This window comes from Hypanus sabinus, chromosome 31 (assembly GCF_030144855.1).
Source record: "Hypanus sabinus isolate sHypSab1 chromosome 31, sHypSab1.hap1, whole genome shotgun sequence".
NCBI lineage: Eukaryota > Metazoa > Chordata > Chondrichthyes > Myliobatiformes > Dasyatidae > Hypanus > Hypanus sabinus.
In genome coordinates, this window is record NC_082736.1 from 31038908 (window position 1) to 31060411 (window position 21504).

Consider the following 21504-nt stretch of genomic DNA (forward strand, 5'->3'; position numbering starts at 1 on the left):
CTGGCAGTGTTGGATCCGTGGCTTCCCCTGAGCTGCCTCGCTCGACGTTGAGGCCCTTCTCTCTAAGTCGATCGCGTGGTCGGAGTCGGTCTGCGTTCCTGAAATGCGCGGTACGGGGGGATCGGACTGTGCGGCTTCGCCGGAGCCCTGCCGGCGGGGCTTGGCCGCTTCCACCCCTCATGAAGGGGAAACTCGAGAGGTCAAAGCTGTGCCCGCACCAGCCGCTCTCCGCGAGGTTTGTGCGTACTGCGCAGGTTTGCTCCCGCGTTCCCAGGACGTGCGCGGGTGTGCTGCGTTGGCAGCCGGAAGCGGGCAGCCCGCCGGCGCGATTCGATTTGCTGCAGGCGGTGCCTTTCCCCGCATTAGGACATGCATGTGACGAATAACGCTGATCTTTACCGCCCCTGAGAAAGCAGCCCAAGTTTGTCTGACTACCCCCCCACCCCCACCCCCGTGGCACCGAGTAAACCTCTTCTACATCCTCCTGTCGTGGGGCGGCCCGAACTCCACGCGATCATCCGAGTCCAGGATCGATCCTGGACCCAACGGGTCGAGGCAGCTGCAAAGAAGGCACAACAGCGGCTATACTTCACAAGGAGTTTGAGGAGATTTTGTTTATCACCAAGGACTCTTGCAAATTTCTACAGATGTATTCTAACTGGCTGCTTTGCCGTCTGGTATTTGGAGGGCAGTCTGCTCCTGCACAGGGTTGAAAACGAGCTGCAGACAGTTTTAAACTCAGTCAGCTCCATCACGGGCACCAGCATGCAGAACGTCTTCAAGGAGCGATGCCTCAGAAAGGCAGCGGCCATCATTAAGGACCCCCACCACCCAGGGCATGCCCTCTTCTCATTGCTACCATCAGGGAGGAGGTACAGGAGCCTGAAGACACACACTCAGCGATTCAGGAACAGCTTCTTCCCCTCTGCCATCAGGGAGGGGGTACAGGAGCCTGAAGACACACACTCAGCGATTCAGGAACAGCTTCTTCCCCTCTGCCATCAGGGAGGGGGTACAGGAGCCTGAAGACACACACTCAGCGATTCAGGAACAGCTTCTTCCCCTCTGCCATCAGGGAGGAGGTACAGGAGCCTGAAGACACACACTCAGCGATTCAGGAACAGCTTCTTCCCCTCTGCCATCAGTGAGGAGGTACAGGAGCCTGAAGACACACACTCAGCGATTCAGGAACAGCCTCTTCCCCTCTGCCATCAGGGAGGAGGTACAGGAGCCTGAAGACACACACTCAGCGATTCAGGAACAGCCTCTTCCCCTCTGCCATCAGGGAGGAGGTACAGGAGCCTGAAGACACACACTCAGCAATTCAGGAACAGCTTCTTCTCCTCTCCCATCAGATTTCTGAACGGACATTGAACTCCTGAACACTACCTCACTGCTTTTTTTTTGCACCATAGATTCAATTTCTCTTTTTAATATATAGAGTAAATTACTGAATTACAGTAAGTAATTCAGTTTTTGTGTACTGTACTGTTGCATAACAGTTAATTTCACGGCATAGGCCAGCGATATTAATCCTGATTCTGAATCGGAACCTCCCTCATCCCAGCTCTGTGAGGAATGAGTGGGTTAATTGCCCCCTGGTGTGGGGCAAGGGTAGATTTGGAGGGGGGGGTAAGGGGGAGTTGAAGGGGGTATAGCTACAGGGGCTGTAGCGGGGCTGTAAACCCAGGAAGGCGTCGTGTGCCCTTGGATTCTCCCCCTCAGTGACGGGGAGGTGACCGGAGGAGGTTCCTCACTGCTGAGGAACGACGGACGTGGTACCACGTGCCAGGGACGGAGACGTGCCCTTTGCACGCGGGCACCGCGGGGCGAGATAATCAGGCTCGCGGTTCAGCTGTTGGAGACCGTCACTTTTTAAAAAAGAAATTATTCATTTTTACGGGCTGTGGGGGTCGCCAGCTGAGCCGGCATTTATTGCCCGTCCCTAGTTGCCCTTGAGAAGGTGGTGATAGGCTGCCTTCTTGAACCGCTGCAGTCCCTGAGGTGTGGGCACACCCACAGGTGCTGTTGGGGAGGGAATTCCACAACTTTAATCCAGTGACAATGAAGGAATGGCGATACGTTTCTGAGTTGGGACTTGGAGGGGGATTTCCCAGTGGTGGTGTTCCCGGATATCTGCCATCCTTGTCCTCCTTAGATGACAGGGGTCGTGGGTCTGGAAGGTGCTGTCTTGGGAACTTCAGTATGTTGTTGCAGTGCATCTTGTAGATGGTACAAACTGCTTTGATTCATTTATTCATTCATTTTATTTAGTGATACTGCAAGAATTAGCTCCTTCTGAGATACTCAAACCACCCCATCTGGCACCAGCAATCCCACAGCCCCGATTTGCCCTAACCCGTCACGGGACCATTACCATGACCATCTAACCTTTGGACTGTGGGAGGAAACCAGAGCACGTGGTGGAGTGCGTACAGAGACTCATTACAGGGGACGCCAGAATTGTCTCTGCTCTTTCGACACCCAGAGCTGTGATAGTCTTCCACCCCTCTCGCACCCCCTCCAGTTGGGAACAACAGACTTTAGCTGTCATGGCGGAGTAGCTTGCTGCCTTTTTGCTCATGGGTGGAGTAAAACTGATGGGTATTCATCCTCCCTCAGTGATATCGTAACCTCTGCTGGGGCTGGGAGAGGCAGATACATTTGGAGCGTAACGACCCTAAGGTACACCTGTGCACCTGCTCGTTTATGCAAATATCTAATCGGCCAATCAAGTGGCAGCGACTCGATTCATCAAAGCACGCCGCCACGGTGAAGAATGGGGGAGGAAATGCGGTCAAAGTGACTTTGACCGTGAAATGCTTGCCGGTGCCAGATGGGGTGGTGTGCATATCTCGGAAACTGATCTCCTGGGATTTTTCACACACGACAGTCTCTAGAGTTTACAGAGAATGGTGCGAAAAATTATATATATAAAAAAAAAACAGCCTGTAAGCGGCGGTTCTGTGGGTGAAAACGCCCCGTTAATGAGAGAGGTCGGAGGAGAACGGCCAGACTGGGTCAGGCTGATGGGAAGGTGACGGTAACTCATAAAACTACCCGTTGCAACAGTGGTGGGCAGAAGAGCTTCTCTGAACGCGTGACGGGTCGAACCTTGAAGTGGACGGGCTGCGGCAGCAGAAGAACGTGAACGTGCACTAGGTGCATACGTTCTGAAACTTCTCCGGAGGAGTCCGTGAATGCCAGGGCTGCGGGTCGTGGGCCGGTTGGATTGTCGGAGGAAGGCGAGGGTTAATCAGCCGTGCAGGAGGGGTGGCGAGGGAAGGCGGCGTCACTCGCTGAGAGCTTCTCGAGTGCACGGCACAGATTAGAAGCGAGCTGTGATTTGTTCCACACTGATTGTCACGTCGTTGCCAAGATCTTCAGGTCAAAGTATGTTTGCACTGACAGGGTGGATACCAGGGCCCAGACAGCACGGGTGGGGAGGGGCCGCGGAGACGGTGGGTGCACAGCATCGACGGCCGTAAGGTGCAAGACCAGAACCAGGCCATTTGGCCCATCGATTCTGTTCCACTGTTGGATCATGGCTGATTTTAATCTCCCTCAACCCCATTTGCACACCTTCTTCCTTTGATATCCTTACTAATCAGGAACCTATTAACCTCGGCTTTAAATATACCCAGTGACTTGGCCTCCACAGCCGCCTGTGGCAATGAATTCTCGCTCACCCATCAGGTAGAAGGTATGAGAGCCTCAGGACTCACACCACCAGGTTCAGGAACAGTTACCACCCCTCAAGCATTGGGAAGGAGGTACAGGAGCCTCAGGACACACACCACCAGGTTCAGGAACAGTTATCACCCCTCAGCCATCAGGCTCTTGAACAAAAGAGGTTAACTACGTTCATTCTAATTCTGGTCTTCCCACAACCAATGATCTCACATTAAGGACTCTTTACCTTGTTATTTCATGCTCTCGTTATTTATTGCTATTTATCTATATTTGCATTTGCACAGTTGTCTTCTGCCCTCTGGTTGATCTTTTATCGATCCTGTTTACAGTTACTATTCTGTAGATTGGCTGAATATGCCTGCAGAGAAATGAGTCTTAGGGTTGTATATACTGATATATATACTGACCTTGATAATAAAATTTACTCTGAACCTCGGTGGAATGTGAAGTTCAATAACCTCTGGCTAAAGAGATTCCTCCTTGTCGCTCTACTAAAGGGATGTCCTTCGATTCTGAGGCTGTGTCCTCACCCACCATAGGAAACATCCTCTCCACATCCACTCTATCTGTGTCCTCTGGTCCGAGACTCTCCCCACTACAGGAAACATCCTCTCCACATCCACTCTGTGTCCTCTGGTCCGAGACTCTCCCCACTATAGGAAACATCCTCTCCACATCCACTCTATCTGTGTCCTCTGTTCCGAGACTCTCCCCACTATAGGAAACATCCTCTCCACATCCACTCTATCTGTGTCCTCTGGTCCTAGACACCCCCACTACAGGAAACATCCTCTCCACATCCACTCTATCTGTGTCCTCTGGTCCTAGACTCCCCCACTATAGGAAATATCCTCTCCACATCCACTCTATCTGTGTCCTCTGGTCCTAGACATTAAGTGTTCCGGCTTCCTCCCAAATTCCAAAGATGTTAGCGTTAGTGATTCGTGGGTGTGCCACGTTGTCGCCAAAATTGCAGTGACCCTTGAGGGTTGTCGATTTCGATGGGCACGTGGCAATGCAATAGAGTACAAGTGGGCAGCACGGACCCTTCGGCCCAGGATGTTGTACTAACCTTTTAACCTTCTCCAAAAATCGATCTGACCCTTTCTCTCTTAACCCTCGACACCCAACCAAACGAATCCCTTCTACCTGGGCCCTGTCCGTCTCCATCCATTCTCAGCAGACTCGGCTTCCAATCGAAGAATCTATTAAACTCCCCTACTGTATCTGTGGCCGCCACGCTACCGGCTGTCTGTGGGTCTCTTCAGGGGATAATTTGCGGTGGCCTGAACTAGTTACAGTCACACTGTCTACTGCGTGGCACAGGCCCTTCATTCACCGTGGCCAAATTGCCCACCTAAGCCAGCCCCGTGTGCCGTGTTTGAACATAAGATGTGCCCTCTTCTCATTCAGGGAGGTGGCACAGGAGGCTGTAGACATACACACACTCATTGTCCTGGGAACAGCTTCTCCCCCTCCGTCATCGGATTTCTGATTGGACAGTGAACTCGTGAACTCCATCTCTCTACCTTGTCCTCATTTTGCATGATTTATAAAACTTCTTGTTGTAACTTGTAGTAATTTCTAATGTCTTGCACTGCACTGCCACTACAAAGCAGCAAATTTCACAAGATATGTCAGTGTTACTAGCCCTGAGCACAAGAGATTCTGCAAATGCTGGAAATCCAGAGCAGCACGTACATGCTTAAAGTAATTCAGGCCGGGCGCCCCTCCCCACCCTTCCCCTCTCCTCCCCTCCCTCCTCCCCCTCCCCTCCTCCTTCCTCCCCTCCTCCCCCTCCCTTTTACCCCTCCCCTCCTTTCCCTTCATCTCCCCTTCCCGTTTCCCCATGCCTTTACCCTTCCCTCCTCCCTCCCCACTCCCCCTCTAACCCCCTCCCTTTTACCCCTCCCCTCAACTTTCCCTTCCCTTTACCTCCCCTTCCCCAGTTTCCCCATGCCTTTCCCCTTCTCTCCTCCCTCCCCACCTCCCCACCTCCCCCCCCCCCCCCCAATCGAAGCAGACTGTCGGTGTGCGTGGGGAGTTGAGAACATGGAGGCCAGATGCTGGGATTTCTGTGCAGCAGGCTCCCCCGCTGACAGGAGACAGCGTTCTGGATTGTGTGCCCTCTGGGCCAGCCTCTGCTCCCTCTCATCTCGAGAAAACCGCACTTGACTGTAAACGAGCCCAGCCTGGCTCGCTGCCACCTCCCTCTGACAAGCACTTATGTGAAGTTTGCATGTGGTTATTGAGGCCTGCTTTTTGTTGTTGCTCCTTGCATTTAAGCCATTTCCTATTTGGGGAACTGATTTTTTTTCCCCCTTTCCCTGTGTGTTTAGTCTCATCGGATCCTTTGTGTTAAGGTTTGATGCACCATCAATAACTCACACTGAGACGTAGGCGAGATATCGGCTTTTATTGACTGGAAGAAGGAACCAGGAGTGAGTGTCTATCATACAAGGTCCTGGAGACTGAGGCCGATCTTCAGGCCGCAGGTCTCCTTTATACAGGGGCCTGTGGGAGGAGCCACAGGAGCAGTCAGCAGGGGCGTGTCCCGACAGGCACATAGTTCACCACAAGGTTCCCTGGGATTTTTTCCCTTGGCCAAGTCTTCCTTAATTGTGGAGTGGTTCAAGTCCTGGCTGCTGGTCCTGGTCCTCCTACATCCCAGGATGCTTTGAGTCTCTTCCCAGTCGGAGCAGGCCAGAGAGAGAGGGATTCCTGCTCCCCCATCCCGAAATGCTCCTTCCTGCCCAGTCCGGTTATCCTGTATCCCACCCCACCCGGCCTCCATAGTCCTCCTCCACCCAGAACTTCTCCCGTCCTGGGGTCTTCTGAGATCCCAGCGCACTATCGGTCTACTTTCTGATCTAAATTATCTCCATTACCCCCGACGAAAGGTGCCTGCCCGAAATGCCGGCTGTTCATTCCCCCCCATAGGTGCTGCCTGACCTGCTGAGTCTGGCCGGTTGCGTGCGCCGCACCGGATTTCCGGCATCTGCTGAACCTTTCGGGTCTGCTTTCCAGGCAGTTTGTTCTCCGCGCCTTGGGGTTGCCCAAGGCCCTCTTGAAACCTTTCCCAGGGTGTTGTCACCCTAATGCGCCCTTGCTGGTCAGCCCTTGACCATCCCTGGCCCGACGCAATGTAGGAATCCGCCCTGGACCCACATCTCCCCTTTCATTCTAGGATTGTCTTGGAGGGGGCGGGGGGGAGAAGAGACGATGTTGATGGTGTGGGGCTTTCTCAGGGCTGGCATTGTCCGAGCTTGCATGCCGGCGGATCAGAGTGTAGAATTGATAATTTTCTTGTGGTTTAATGTTCCTCTGCTTAAAATTGTAATACAATATACCGTTGTAATTTTTCCAGTATTTGTAGTATAACTGATTCAATATTTTAGAACACAGAACTTTTTTTTTTAACTCGGTGGTGGGTGCCTGGAATGTGCTGCCTGGTTTGGCAGATCTGTGAGAGGCTTTTCAAAAGTTTCCAATGTCAGAGAAATGTATACAATATACATCATGAAATGCTTTTTCTTTGCAACCATCCACTACAAGCAGGAGTGCCCCCAAAGAACGAATGACAGCTAAATGTTAGAACCCCAAAGTCTCCTTCCTCCCGTGCGTAAGCAGCAGCAAACACGACCCCCCCCACCCCGACACCAGCAAAAAAAAAGCATCGACACCCACCACCGAGCCTGCAGGCGTGAGCAAAGCAACATCGAAGACTACTTGTTCGCCCGGTATTCGACATCCCACAGGCCCTCTCTCTCCCTAATAAGGGAGAAAGAGGTGTCCCCGTTTCACAGCGAGAGGGGAGACGTAACAGACAACGCGCTGGCTTGCGATGTTAAAAGTCTGTTGCGTGGCTTTTTCCGAGCTCTGTGCCCAAAGATCTCGGGTCTCTGGGCACGCAGCCTTAGATCTTTCCCTCTCCCTCGACACAACGATCTCGTGCCCAGACGCCGACCTCTGATCCCCTCCGACTCCAGAGCCACGAAATCTCGGTCCGCCGAAGGCAAGCTTCTCTCTCAGGCCGAGCCCTCGATGTGCCGAGCACCGGCCATTCGTCAAACCCCGAGAGCGGGTCCCATTCCTGCAAAGAGCGCAGCGCATAACTCCAGGTCAGGGTCTTCAAAAGAACCCTGAAAGGGAGAAAACAGAGATATTAAAGATGGAAATAGATCTGTTTCCAAAGATGCAAGCAAAGGAGTCACCGTTAGGCGCCATGATCCTCCTGAGCTTTTAAGAGATGTTTGGATAGACACATGGATGTGAGGAAGATGGAGGGATTGTAGAACAGAGTGATCTGGGAATAATGGTGCTTAGTTCCCTGAAGGTGGAATCTCATGTGGATGGGGTGGTGAAGAAAGCTTTTGGTATGCTGGCCTTTATAAATCAGAGCATTGAGTATAGGAGTTGGGGTGTAATGTTAAAATTGTACAAGGCATTGGTGAGGCCAAATTTGGAGTATTGTGTAGTTCTGGTCACCGAATTATAGGAAAGATGTCAACAAAATAGAGTGAGTACAGAGGAGATTTACTAGAATGTTACCTGGGTTTCAGCACCTAAGTTACAGAGAAAGGTTGAACAAGTTGGGTCTTTATTCTTTGGAGCGTAGAAGGTTGAGGGGGGACTTAATAGAGGTATTTAAAATTATGAGAGGGATAGATAGGGTTGACGTGGATAGGCTTTTCCCATTGAGAGTAGGGGAGATTCAAACAAGGACATGAGTTGAGAGTTAAGGGGTAAAAGTTTTGGGGTAACATGAGGGGGAATTTCTTTACTCAGAGGGTGGTAGCTGTGTTGAACGAGCTTCCAGTAGAAGTGGTAGAGGCAGGTTCGGTATTGTCATTTAAAGTAAAATTGGATAGGTATATGGACAGGAAAGGAATGGAGGGTTATGGGCTGAGTGCAGGTTGGTGGGACTAGGTGAGTGTAAGTGTTCAGCACGGACGAAGGGCCGAGATGGCCTGTTTCCGTGCTGTAATTGTTATATGGTTAGTGTTTGGGTGTTTCTGATTTGCTTTTTAGCTGGGTAGGCAACTGTGGCTGTACTATCCTGTGTCCTATTCCAGCACAGTACAGGTCCTTCGGCCCACAATGCTGTACTGTCTCTTTAACGTGCTCTGAGATCAATCTAACCCTTCCCTCCCACATAGACCTCCATTTTTCCCTATCGTCCATGTTTCTATCCGGGAATGTACCTAATGCATCTGCTTCTATCACCATCTCTGACGGTGCGTTCCACTCTCTGTGTGACACGCCTACCTTTGACAGCCCCTCCCCAATACTTTCCTCCAGTCACCTTAAAGTTATGTCCCCTCGTGTTAGCTGCTTCTGCCCCTTGCTAGAGCTGTTGGGAGTGGTTTAAACTAATTTGGCAGGGCAATGGGAGCCAGGATGATAGAGCTGAGGATGAGCCAGCAGGTTTACAAGTAGACGATGGGTGTGACATGAATGTAAGGAAGAACAAGCTAATGATTGGGTAGGAATGCAGTCAGAGCAAAGAGTTAAATTGTACCACAGAGGCAAAATTCAAAAGGGCAAAGAATACAGGACTGAAGGTGCTGTATTTAAATGCACACAGGATTTGGAATGAGGTGGCCTCATGACGTGATTAGAGATTGGTCAGTAGGACATTGTGAGCATCACGGAGTTGTGGCTGAATGAAGGTCATAGAAATACTTATTAAAAGAAATACTTTGAATCGAAAGGTCAGGCAGGAAATCTTGGGCTCTGTTGGTAAGAGATGGAATTACATCTTTAGGAAGAGGTGACATAGGGTCAGAGAATGTTGAAATTTTGTGGGTGGAATTAAGAAACCACAAGGTTGAGAAAAAAACCATTATGGGAATCGTATACAAGCCTCCAAATAGTAGCCAAGATGTGGGGTTGAGACTGCAAAGGGGGCTGGGAAAGACTTGTAATAAGGGTAAGGACAGAATTGTAACGGGGGGCTTCAATATGCATGGGGATTGGGAAAATCGGGTTGACGTCGGATCACAAGAGAGGGAGTTTGTTTAATGCCTATGGGGTGACTTTTTAGAGCAGCTTGTGCTTGAGCCTACTAGGGAAAGGTTATCATAGCTTGGGTGTTGTGTATTAATCCATATTTTGTTAGGGAGCTTAACGTAAAGGAACCCTTAAGAGGCAGTGATCATAATATGATTAAATTCATACTGCAGTTTGAGAGGGAGAAGCACAGTCAGATGTATCAGTATCGCAATGGAATAAAGGGAATTTCAGGGGCATGAGAGGAGTTTTCCCAGGTGGAGTGGAGGATACCGATGGGGGTGACAGCAGAACAGAAATGGCTGAAGTTTCTGGGAATAGTTCACAAGGTGCAGGATAGATATGTCCCACAGAAGTCATTCTCAAAATGGCAGGGGTAGGCAACCATGGCTGACAGGGGAAGTTAGGGACTGCATAAGAGCCAAGGAAAGGGCATATGAGGTCGCAAAAGTGAGTGGGAAGTTGGATGATTGGGCAGAAAGCTACAAGAAGGGAAAAGATGAAATATGAGAGTGGACTAGCCAATAATGTGAAGCGAGATTTGAATTCTTTTTTCATTTATATGAAGAGTAAAAGGGAGGTGAGAGTTGATATTGGACCACTGGAAAAGGATGCTGGTGAGGCAGTAATGGGGGACAAAGTAATGGCAGGTGAACTTAATGGGTACTTTTCACCTGTCTCCACTGTGGAAGACACTAGCAGTGTGCCAGAGGTCCGTGAGTGTCAGGGAGCAGGAGTGAGTGTTGTTGCTATTACAAAGCAAAAAGTACCAGGCAAACTCAAAGGTCTTGAGGCGGATAAGACACCTGGACCAGGTGGACGACATCCCCGAGTCCGGAGAGAGGTTGCTGAACTGACGCATTGGTCGTGATCTTTCAAGAATCATTTGACTCTGGCACGGTCCCGGAGGACTGGAAGATTGCAAACGTCACTCCACTCTTTAAGGGAGGAAGACAAAAGAGAGGATGTTATAGGCCAGTGAGCCTAACCTCAGATGCTGGGAAAGTGTTGGAGTCTATTATTAAGGATGGGGTTTCGGGGAACTTGGAGACTAATGATAAAATGTTTCTATAAAGGGACATCTTGCCTGAAAAATATATTAGAATTCTTCGAGGAAGTAACAAGCAGAGGCAAAAGGAGAGCCAGTGGATGTCACTTAGTTTTTCTGAAGCCATTTGATAAGGTGCCACACACGGGGCTGTTTAACCAGATAAAATCCTATGGTGTTACAGGAAAGATTCTGGCATGGGGAGGGAAATGGCTGACAGACAGGAGGCAGTGAGTGGGAATAAAGGGGAACTTTTCTGGTTGGCTGACAGTGACTAGTGGTGTTCCTCAGGGGTCAGTATTGGGACCGCTACTTTTCACATTGTTTGTCAATGATTTGGATAATGGAATTGGTGGCTTTCTTGCAGGTGATATGAAGATAGGTGGAGGGGTAGGTCGTGCTGAGGAAGCAATGCATTGCAGTGGGACTTAAACAAGTTTTTAAGAAGAATTGGTTAATTTACGTGCTGAGTCTGCGGTAAAGAAGGCAAGAGCTACTTTGGCATTTATTTCAAGAGGAACGGAATATAAAAACAAGGAGATAATGTTAAGCCTTTATAAGGCATTAGTCAGGCCACACTTGGAGTATCGTCAACAGTGTTGGGCTCCTTATCTCAGAAGGGATGTGTTGTCATTGGAGAGAGTCCAGAGGAGGTTCACGAGGATGATTCCAGGGAATGAAGGGGTTAACATACGAGGAGAGTTTGGCAGCTTTGGGTCTGTACTCACTGGAATTTAGTAGAATGTGGGGGGGGGGGTGGGGGGAATCTCATTGAAACCCACCAAATATTGAAAGGACTCGATAGGGTGGATGGAGAGAGGATGTTTCCTCTGGTGGGGGTATCCAGCCTCAAAATGAGAGGCAACCTTTTGGAACAGAGGTCAGGAGGAATTTTTTTAGCCAGAGAGTAGTGAATCTGTGGAATGCTCTGCCACAGACTGCAGTGGAGGTCAAGTCCGTGGGTATATTTAAGGCGGAAGTTGATCGTTTCCTGATCGGTCGGGGCATCGAAGGATATGGCGAGAAGGCAGGTTGAGTGGGATCTGGGATTGACTATGATGGAATGGCGGAGCGGACTCGACGGGCCGAATGGCCTAATTCTGCTCCTACGTCTTATGGTCTAAAAAATCTCTGGCTGTCCACCGGATGTCAGTCTTGTGAGTGAATGTATGAGGGCCTCCGATGGTCGGCAGTGACCATTCTTATTCAGTCCTCGCTGTCTAGGCGCTCCAACCGGGACTGTACGATACGGAGAGCGAGCTGTTGCCCGTGCAGCAAGCTCCTCCTCTCCACGCATCGGGCGAACCCAGAATGAACGGCAGAGACCGACACAGTTTGGCACCAGCGGCGTGGCAAGAGTTGCCAGTCAGCGTTGAACTCGACGCAGGACTGCCTGAGGGACTGCACACCCGGATTTTTCCCTCGGGGTTCACTCCCGAAGCCTCCTCCCGTGAGGTTTGGGATCAGAGTTTTCCTTCTCCTGGATGAGCTGCCGACGAGCCCCGTCTGCCCGAAGCGACCCGTTTTAAGGCCTTTGCTGCTTCTGTCAGTAGAAACTGCTCCACCGGGCTCAGTAGCTGAGCCGCACCTGAAGGCCAGGAGGTGGACTTGGATGTCAGAGGCTGTTTGAGACGGGAGCATTTGATAGGCAGTGGGAGCTTGTCCCCATTACCACCCCCAGCTGTAACAAACTTAAAGAACTTGTACACCTCTTTCGTGCATTTCTCATCCTCCTTTCGTCCAAAGTTTAAAGTAAAATTCACTATCAGAGTACACACATACAGCTCTGAGATTCATTTCCCTGCGGGCATCCTCAGCAAATCTATAGAACAGTGACTGTAAACAGGATCAGTTAACTACAAACATCAGGAGCTGTAAACAAACTGCGCAAATGCAGATAATAAGTAAGTAGCAATAAATAACGAGCATGAAAGAACAAGATAAGAGTTTGTAAATTTGTTGTCCCCTTTTGTTCAGGAGCCTGATGGTTGATGGGTAGTAACTGTTCCTGAACCTGGTGGTGTGAGTCCTGAGGCTCCTGTAACTCCTTCCTGATGGTTGAAGGGTGGTAACTGTTCCTGAACCTGGTGGTGTGAGTCCTGAGGCTCCTGTACCTCCTTCCTGATGGTTGAGGGGTGATAACTGTTCCTGAACCTGGTGGTGTGGGACCTGAGGCTCCTGTACCTTCTACCTGATGGTTGAGGGGTGGTAACTGTTCCTGAACCTGGTGGTGTGAGTCCTGAGGCTCCTGTACCTCCTTCCTGATGGTTGAGGGGTGATAACTGTTCCTGAACCTGGTGGTGCGAGTCCTGAGGCTCCTGTACCTTCTACCTGATGGCTGAGGGGTGGTAACTGTTCCTGAACCTGGTGGTGCGAGTCCTGAGGCTCCTGTACCTTCTACCTGATGGTTGAAGGGTGGTAACTGTTCCTGAACCTGATGGTGTGAGTCCTGAGGCTCCTGTACCTCCTTCCTGATGGTTGAGGGGTAGTAACTGTTCCTGACCCTGGTGGTATGGGACCTGAGGCTCCTGTACCTCCTTCCTGATGGTGGAGGGGTAGTAACTGTTCCTGAACCTGATGGTGCGAGTCCTGAGGCTCCTGTACCTCCTTCCTGATGGTGGAGGGGTAGTAACTGTTCCTGAACCTGGTGGTGTGAGTCCTGAGGTTCCCGTACCTTCTACCTGATGGTTGAGGGGTGGTAACTGTTCCTGAACCTGATGGTGCGAGTCCTGAGGCTCCTGTACCTTCTACCTGATGGTTGAGGGGTGGTAACTGTTCCTGAACCTGGTGGTGTGGGACCTGAGGCTCCTGTACCTCCTTCCTGATGGTGGAGGGGTGATAACTGTTCCTGAACCTGGTGGTGTGAGTCCTGAGGCTCCTGGACCTTCTTCCTGATGGTTGAGGGGTAGTAACTGTTCCTGAACCTGGTGGTGTGGGACCTGAGGCTCCTGTACCTCCTTCCTGATGGTTGAGGGGTGATAACTGTTCCTGAACCTGGTGGTGCGAGTCCTGAGGCTCCTATACCTCCTTCCTGATGGTTGAGGGGTGATAACTGTTCCTGAACCTGGTGGTGCGGGTCCTGAGGCTCCTGTACCTTCTACCTGATGGTTGAGGGGTGATAACTGATCCTGAACCTGGTGGTGCGAGTCCTGAGGCTCCTGTACCTTCTACCTGATGGTTGAGGGGTGGTAACTGTTCCTGAACCTGATGGTGTGAGTCCTGAGGCTCCTGTACCTCCTTCCTGATGGTTGAGGGGTAGTAACTGTTCCTGACCCTGGTGGTATGGGACCTGAGGCTCCTGTACCTCCTTCCTGATGGTGGAGGGGTAGTAACTGTTCCTGAACCTGGCTGTGTGAGTCCTGAGGCTCCTGTACCTCCTGCCTGGTGGTTGAGGGGTGGTAACTGATCTTGAACCTGATGGTGCGAGTCCTGAGGCTCCTGTACCTCGTTCCTGATGGTTGAGGGGTGATAACTGTTCCTGAACCTGGTGGTGCGAGTCCTGAGGCTCCTGTACCTTCTACCTGATGGTTGAGGGGTGATAACTGATCCTGAGCCTGGTGGTGCGAGTCCTGAGGCTCCTGTACCTTCTACCTGATGGTTGAGGGGTGGTAACTGTTCCTGAACCTGGTGGTATGGGACCTGAGGCTCCTGTACCTTCTACCTGATGGTTGAGGGGTGGTAACTGTTCCTGAACCTGGTGGTATGGGACCTGAGGCTCCTGTACCTCCTTCCTGATGGTGGAGGGGTGATAACTGTTCCTGAACCTGATGGTGTGAGTCCTGAGGCTCCTGTACCTTCTTCCTGATGGTTGAGGGGTAGTAACTGTTCCTGAACCTGGTGGTGTGGGACCTGAGGCTCCTGTACCTCCTTCCTGATGGTTGAGGGGTGATAACTGTTCCTGAACCTGGTGGTGCGAGTCCTGAGGCTCCTGTACCTTCTTCCTGATGGTTGAGGGGTAGTAACTGTTCCTGAACCTGGTGGTGCGAGTCCTGAGGCTCCTGTACCTTCTACCTGATGGTTGAGGGGTGATAACTGTTCCTGAACCTGGTGGTGTGAGTCGTGAGGCTCCTGTACCTTCTTCCTGATGGTTGAGGGGTAGTAACTGTTCCTGAACCTGGTGGTGCGAGTCCTGAGGCTCCTGTACCTCCTTCCTGATGGTTGAGGGGTGATAACTGTTCCTGACCCTGGTGGTGTGAGTCCTGAGGTTCCCGCACCTTCTACCTGATGGCAGCAGTGAGAAGAGAGCACGGCCTGGGTGGTAGGGGTCCCTGATGAAGGATGCTTCTTTTCTATGCCAACATTTCACATAGATGTGTTCAATGGCTGGGGGTGGGGGGGAGGGGTTGGTGGTTCTGTTATCCACTGGGTCAAATCCACTACCTTTTGTGGGATTTTCCACTGAAAGGCATTGCCGTTCCCGTTCCAGGCCGTGACACAGCCAGTCAGCACACTTTCCACCTCACATCTGTGGAAGTTTGCAAACACCAGAGGGCATCTGTACAAAATTAAGGGAGGGAAGTCTAGGGGAGACATCAGGGGTAAGTTTTTTTACACAGAGGGCTGTGGTTGCCTGGAATGACTTGCCAGGGATGGTGGTGGAGGCTAAAACATTAGGGGTATTTAAGAGCCTCTTGGACAGGCACACGGATGAAAGAAAAATGGAGGGTTATGGGGTAGTGTGGGTTTAGTACTTTTTTTTAAGGATTATATGGGTCAGCACAACATGGAGGGCTGAAGGGCCTGTACTGTTCTATAGTTCTATGGTTTTCGGCGACATGCTGAGCCTCTGCAGACTCCTGAGGAAGTAGAGGTGCTGCCGTCTTTCTCTGCAATTATATTTATATGATGGGTCCGGGACAGGTCCTCTGAGACAGTGACATCCTCTCCTCCTCTGATCCTCGTCTGGGCCTTTCCCCAAGGTCTCCGCCCTGCAATGAGGCAACCAGAAGCTGGTCAACGGCCCAGCAGTGTTTTAGACAGTTTGAACCTGTTCGTTTTACTGCCTTAATTTAACCCCGCGCGCTGTTCTGTTTCAAACGACGTTTCCCGAAATCCTCTGACCTCCTGTAACCACCTGTTTTCCCCTCTTTCCCCCGCCAGGAGGTCGACCTGCTGGATATCTGCTACATCCGGGACACACGGACTGGACGGTTTGCCAAAGTACCCAAGGTAAGTGGCCCTTGACCTTTGCCCTGTCTCCTTTTGACCTTCGGGCCTTGGCTTCACTGAACCTCCCCAGGTTCTTATTTTGGGGCCACCTTGGTCATTTTGTTTGAAGCGTTTCTGTAAGGAAGTTCAAGCGGCACAGACATGGGGCCATTTAGACTGATGACTCCTCCCCTTGTCGTACAGCACGGGCAAGGGGCTATTCAGCCCATCGATTCTATGCTGACCCAAAGTGCTTGTTTAACAGTGATCTCGTCTCATGCTCCCCCCCCCCCCCCCCACCACCACCACACACACGTTGGGTTACAGAACCAAGCAGTGACTGAGCTGGATAGGATGTGTCCTGTGTTGCATCGATTAAAAACTTGGCGAGCGTTACCGGGAACATGCCGAATTCCGTTAGCCTCCTGAGGAAGTAGGGCCGTTGGTGAGATTTCTTGGCCGTGGCATCTATGAGGTTGGCCCAGGTTGGGCAGTTGGTGATCACCCGCTACGGACCTAAGCCCATCAACCCTCTGCAGATTGCCCCATTGTGCTGGGACAGGGTTAAATCTGGTGTGGGTGAGGAACATAATGGGTCGGTTAAATGAGTTGATGGTCAGGCTTGAATCAGCTCTGGACTCTGTGTGAGACACAGTGGGACGGTCTGGACTGTGTATGGGACATTGTGGGACGGTCTGGACTGTGTACGGGACATTGTGGGACGGCCTGGACTCTGTGTGAGACAGTGGGACGGTCTGGACTGTGTACGGGACATTGTGGGACGGTCTGGACTGTGTACGGGACATTGTGGACGGCCTGGACTGTGTACGGGACATTGTGGGACGGCCTGGACTGTGTACGGGACATTGTGGGACGGTCTGGACTGTGTACGGGACATTGTGGGACGGTCTGGACTCTGTGTGAGACACAGTGGGACGGTCTGGACTGTGTATGGGACATTGTGGGACGGTCTGGACTGTGTACGGGACATTGTGGGACGGCCTGGACTGTGTACGGGACATTGTGGGACGGCCTGGACTGTGTACGGGACATTGTGGGACGGCCTGGACTGTGTATGGGACATTGTGGGACGGCCTGGACTGTGTACGGGACATTGTGGGACTGTGTGAGACAGTGGGACGGCCCGGACTGTGTACGGGACATTGTGGGACGGCCTGGACTGTGTACGGGACATTGTGGGACGGCCTGGACTGTGTACGTGACATTGTGGGACGGCCTGGACTGTGTACGGGACATTGTGGGACGGCCTGGACTGTGTACGGGACATTGTGGGTCGGCCTGGACTGTGTACGGGACATTGCGGGATGGTCTGGACTGTGTACGGGACATTGTGGGACGGCCTGGACTGTGTACGGGACATTGTGGGACGGCCTGGACTGTGTACGGGACATTGCGGGATGGTCTGGACTGTGTACGGGACATTGTGGGACGGCCTGGACTGTGTACGGGACATTGTGGGACGGCCTGGACTGTGTACGGGACATTGTGGGACGGCCTGGACTGTGTACGGGACATTGTGGGACGGCCTGGACTGTGTACGGGACATTGTGGGACAGTCTGGACTGTGTACGGGACATTGTGGGACAGCCTGGACTGTGTACGGGACATTGTGGGACGGCCTGGACTGTGTACGGGACATTGTGGGACGGCCTGGACTGTGTACGGGACATTGTGGGACGGCCTGGACTGTGTACGGGATATTGTGGGACGGCCTGGACTGTGTACGGGACATTGTGGAACGGCCTGGACTCTGTGTGAGACACAGTGCGACGGCCTGGATTGTGTACGGGACATTGTGGGACGGCCTGGACTGTGTACGGGACATTGTGGGACGGTCTGGACTGTGTACGGGACATTGTGGGACGGTCTGGACTCTGTGTGAGACACAGTGGGACGGTCTGGACTGTGTACGGGACATTGTGGGACGGCCTGGACTGCGTACGGGACATTGTGGGACGGCCTGGACTGTGTACGGGACATTGTGGGACGGCCTGGACTGTGTACGGGACATTGTGGGACGGTCTGGACTGTGTACGGGACATTGTGGGACGGCCTGGACTGTGTATGGGACATTGTGGGACGGTCTGGACTGTGTGTGTGAGACAGTGGGACGGCCTGGACTGTGTACGGGACATTGTGGGACGGCCTGGACTGCGTATGGGACATTGTGGGACGGTCTGGACTGTGTGTGCAAAACTTTGCAAGAGCCCAGAACAGTCCTGCAGGTATGGTTACCAGGTTTAAAAGTCTTTTTGAACAGGACAGGGCGAGGAGTGGGGGGGATCCGTGTAGATGGGAGGGATGTGGGTGAGCACCGGTTTGAGCGTGGGGTCAGTATGAAGACCCGAGGCGCCTGTCTTTGTACGATGATGGGAGTGGTTTGATGCGTGTGTGTGAGACAGAGAAAGTGAACGACATTCTGACAGACTCCTCTGACGGTGAAAAGTTGTCCTGGTTGAGGATGTGCAGGTCTGGGAGGATTACTTTAATCCGGAGAGCTAGGAAATTCTGAAGCTCTACTTTTGGGAGCCGGAGCCAGAAATTGGGTGATGATGTCGATGTCTCGTTAAAGAATTTATCTTTTTGACTTGCGCTGCCTTTTTAGGGCATGTCTCATGCTGCTTGTATGTGTCTTCTGGGTGGATGGCTGTGGTGAAAGCTCCCGAGCATGGGCGTGTTCGCTTGGACGTTTCAGAGTCGGTGGCAGCCAAGAATGGGGGGTCAGCATGGGCTAGATGGGCCAAAGGGCTTATTTCTGTTCTCTTGTGCTCTGAGTCTAATGATCTACGCACGCAAAATGCTGGCAGAACGCAGCAGGTCAGGCAGCATCTGTGGAGGGGAATAAAGAGTTGACGTTTCGGGCCGAGACCCTTCGTCAGAGCTAAAAAGAACATAAGAAGGTGGGGGAGGGGGAGGAGTGCAAGCTAGAAGGTGATTGGGGGGAAGGTAAGGGAGGAGGGATGAAGTAAGACGCTGGGATGTGATAGGTGGAAGAGGTAATAGGATGAAGGAGGAATCTGATTGGAGAGGAGAGTGGATGAGGGGAGAAAGGGAAGGAGGAGGGGCACCAGAGGGAGGTGATGGGCAGATGAGGAGAAGAAAAGGGGTGAGAGAGGATCCAGAATGGGGGGATGGACAAAAGAGAGATGGGGGGGCAAATTATTGGAGGAATCTAGTGTCCTGAGCTGTGTACATTTCTTTTTTTTTGTAATTTTTTTTATTGAAGTTCATCATCAAACAAACATTTCTATAAGATGTATTTCAGACATTGTACATGTATATCATATAATCATATATATCACAAATCTCCACAAAGTATTTATCTGAGGTACACACTTATAGAAAAGAGTGGAGAGTTAAAACAAGCAAAAGGAAAGAACTATGTACAAGTAGGGAGTGATCTTTTGTTTACAACAGATTCATCGATTTGTGAGAATAAAGTCAGGCCTATGAGGCATTATGTAGTTAAACCATTTTTCCCAGTATGAGTCAAATTGTTCCACATTGGATAAAATTCTCTTACGTTTGATTGAATTTAATAGCCCATTGACATAAAAAAAATGAATTTTACCTTGTCCTTAGCCATCTGTATTTATCTGTCAATGTACCATTGAAATTAGAATAAAACTTAATCGATCTACTCCCTGAACAAATACGAACCAAGAAACGCGAATAATAACAAAAATGGAAACGAACGTGTGATTCCAAGGCTGAGGTCTCTAGTAGATGACCCTGTGTTGAGCTAGAGGAAATGTCTAAGTGTGGGGGATAACCCCTCCTACTTGTGAGTTGAGGGCCCCCATTGCAGTATTCATAAAAGTCAGTGAACAAATCCATCACACAGAAAAGTTTTCTCTGTGTACTCCTATGTGTGTGTGTGTGTGTATATATATATATATATATATATATATAGAGAGAGAGAGAGAGATATGTAGATATAATATAAAATCCACATTATAATAAGTATTTCTCGAGAGAGGTATATCACCGTGTACTTTTGCTTTCATTTAGCTTCTCAACATTTTTAAAGTTAGCTAAATCTTATGGCTCTTCTGAAGGGGGTGAGGACTGCCTTCGGGAAACTCCTGGTCTCTTCCTGATATATTTTTCTTCGCCTCCTCCCGTCTCCTGACTTCTCGATTCTCGCACTATTTCCCAAGCGGAGCGGAACAGTTCCTCAGTCAGGCTTTCCCTCATTTTGGTGACTGACACTGACGGGCAAACCTCTGGCCTTCATTTCTGTAGTCGCCTCTTCCACCATCTGGTACAACCATGTCCCATTGACATAAAACACTCAAAGTTTAATAGGGTACGGAGTTTGAAATCTAATCTTATTTTGCTTTAGTACTTGCTTTACTTCAGAGTATTCTTTGCGTTTCTGCAGGACCGCGGGGGGGGTAATCTTGGTCGAAATATATTAATTTATCGTCGAAAAACACTCTCTTCTTACCCCAGGCCCTTTGTAGAATCTGTGTCTTGGTGCTGTACTGAAGGAATTTAATTATTATAGAGCGTGGCTTTCTGTCCTGGGTCGGTTTCGGAACCCCAAGCTGCACATATTTCAATGCAAGAAGTATCGTAGGAAAGGTGGATAATGGTGCTGAAGATGAGGAAGCTGGTTTACAGACAGAGGCAATGTGAAGTGAGGAGAGGCTGTTGATAGGGCAAAATTGCAGTCAACAGGGTGAGCTGCAACGTAAAAGGCGGACAAGATCGAAAAGGGTGAATACAGGACTGGAAGTGTTATATCTGAATGTGCGCAGTGTACTGAACAAGGTCGAAGAACTTCCAGCACAGTCACCGATTGGCAGGTTATGATGTTGTCGGCATCGCTGAATCATGGCTGAGAGATTATAGCCGGGATCTTGATGTCCAGGGACACACAGCCTATGGAAAGGGAAGGCTGGGGGGGTGGCGGGGGGGGGGTGTTGCTCTGTTGGTAAAAAAAAATGAAATCAAATCATTAGAAAGTGGTGACGGAGGGATAGAAGGTGTTGAATCATTCTGGGTAGAGCTGAGGGAACTGCGAGGGTAAAAAGACCCTGATGGGAGTTGTATACAACAGTAGTAAGGATGTGGCCTGCAAATTACAATGTGAGATAGAAAATGCATTGCAAAAGGGCAATGTTACTATAGTCATGTGGGGATTTCGATATGTGGGTAGATTGGGAAAATCAAGTTGGTGTTGGATTCCGGGAAGGGGTATTTCTCAAGTGCCTATGAGATGCCTTTTTCGAGCAGCTCGTGGTGAGCCCTCTAGGAGGTCAGCTATTCTGGATTGGGTGTTGTGCAATGGACCGGAATTGATTGCAGAGCTTGAAGTAAAAGAACACGAAGGGAAAAGTGATCATAATATGGTCAAGTTCACCCTGACATTTGAGAGGGAGAAGCTAAAGTCAGATGTATCAGTATTTCAGTGGAGTAAAGGGAATTACAAAGGCATGAGAGAGGAGTTGGCCAGAATTGATTGGAAAAGAACACTGGCAGGGATGATGGCAGAGTAGCAATGGCTGGAATTTCTGGAAGCAATTCAAAAGGCACAGGATATGTACGTCCCAAAGAGGAAGAAGTAATCTAAAGGA

At 50.6% G+C, this 21504-nt stretch overlaps 1 protein-coding gene across 1 annotated transcript in view; it reads left to right on the forward strand.

Annotated features, from left to right (window-relative positions):
- Positions 1-21504, forward strand: part of LOC132384036 (1-phosphatidylinositol 4,5-bisphosphate phosphodiesterase beta-3-like) — a 211803-nt gene that overhangs the window by 124144 nt on the left and 66155 nt on the right. The window contains exon 3 of the mRNA XM_059955321.1: positions 15854-15922. Coding sequence (XP_059811304.1) covers positions 15854-15922 — 69 coding nt within the window. The remainder of the gene's footprint in view (positions 1-15853; positions 15923-21504) is intronic.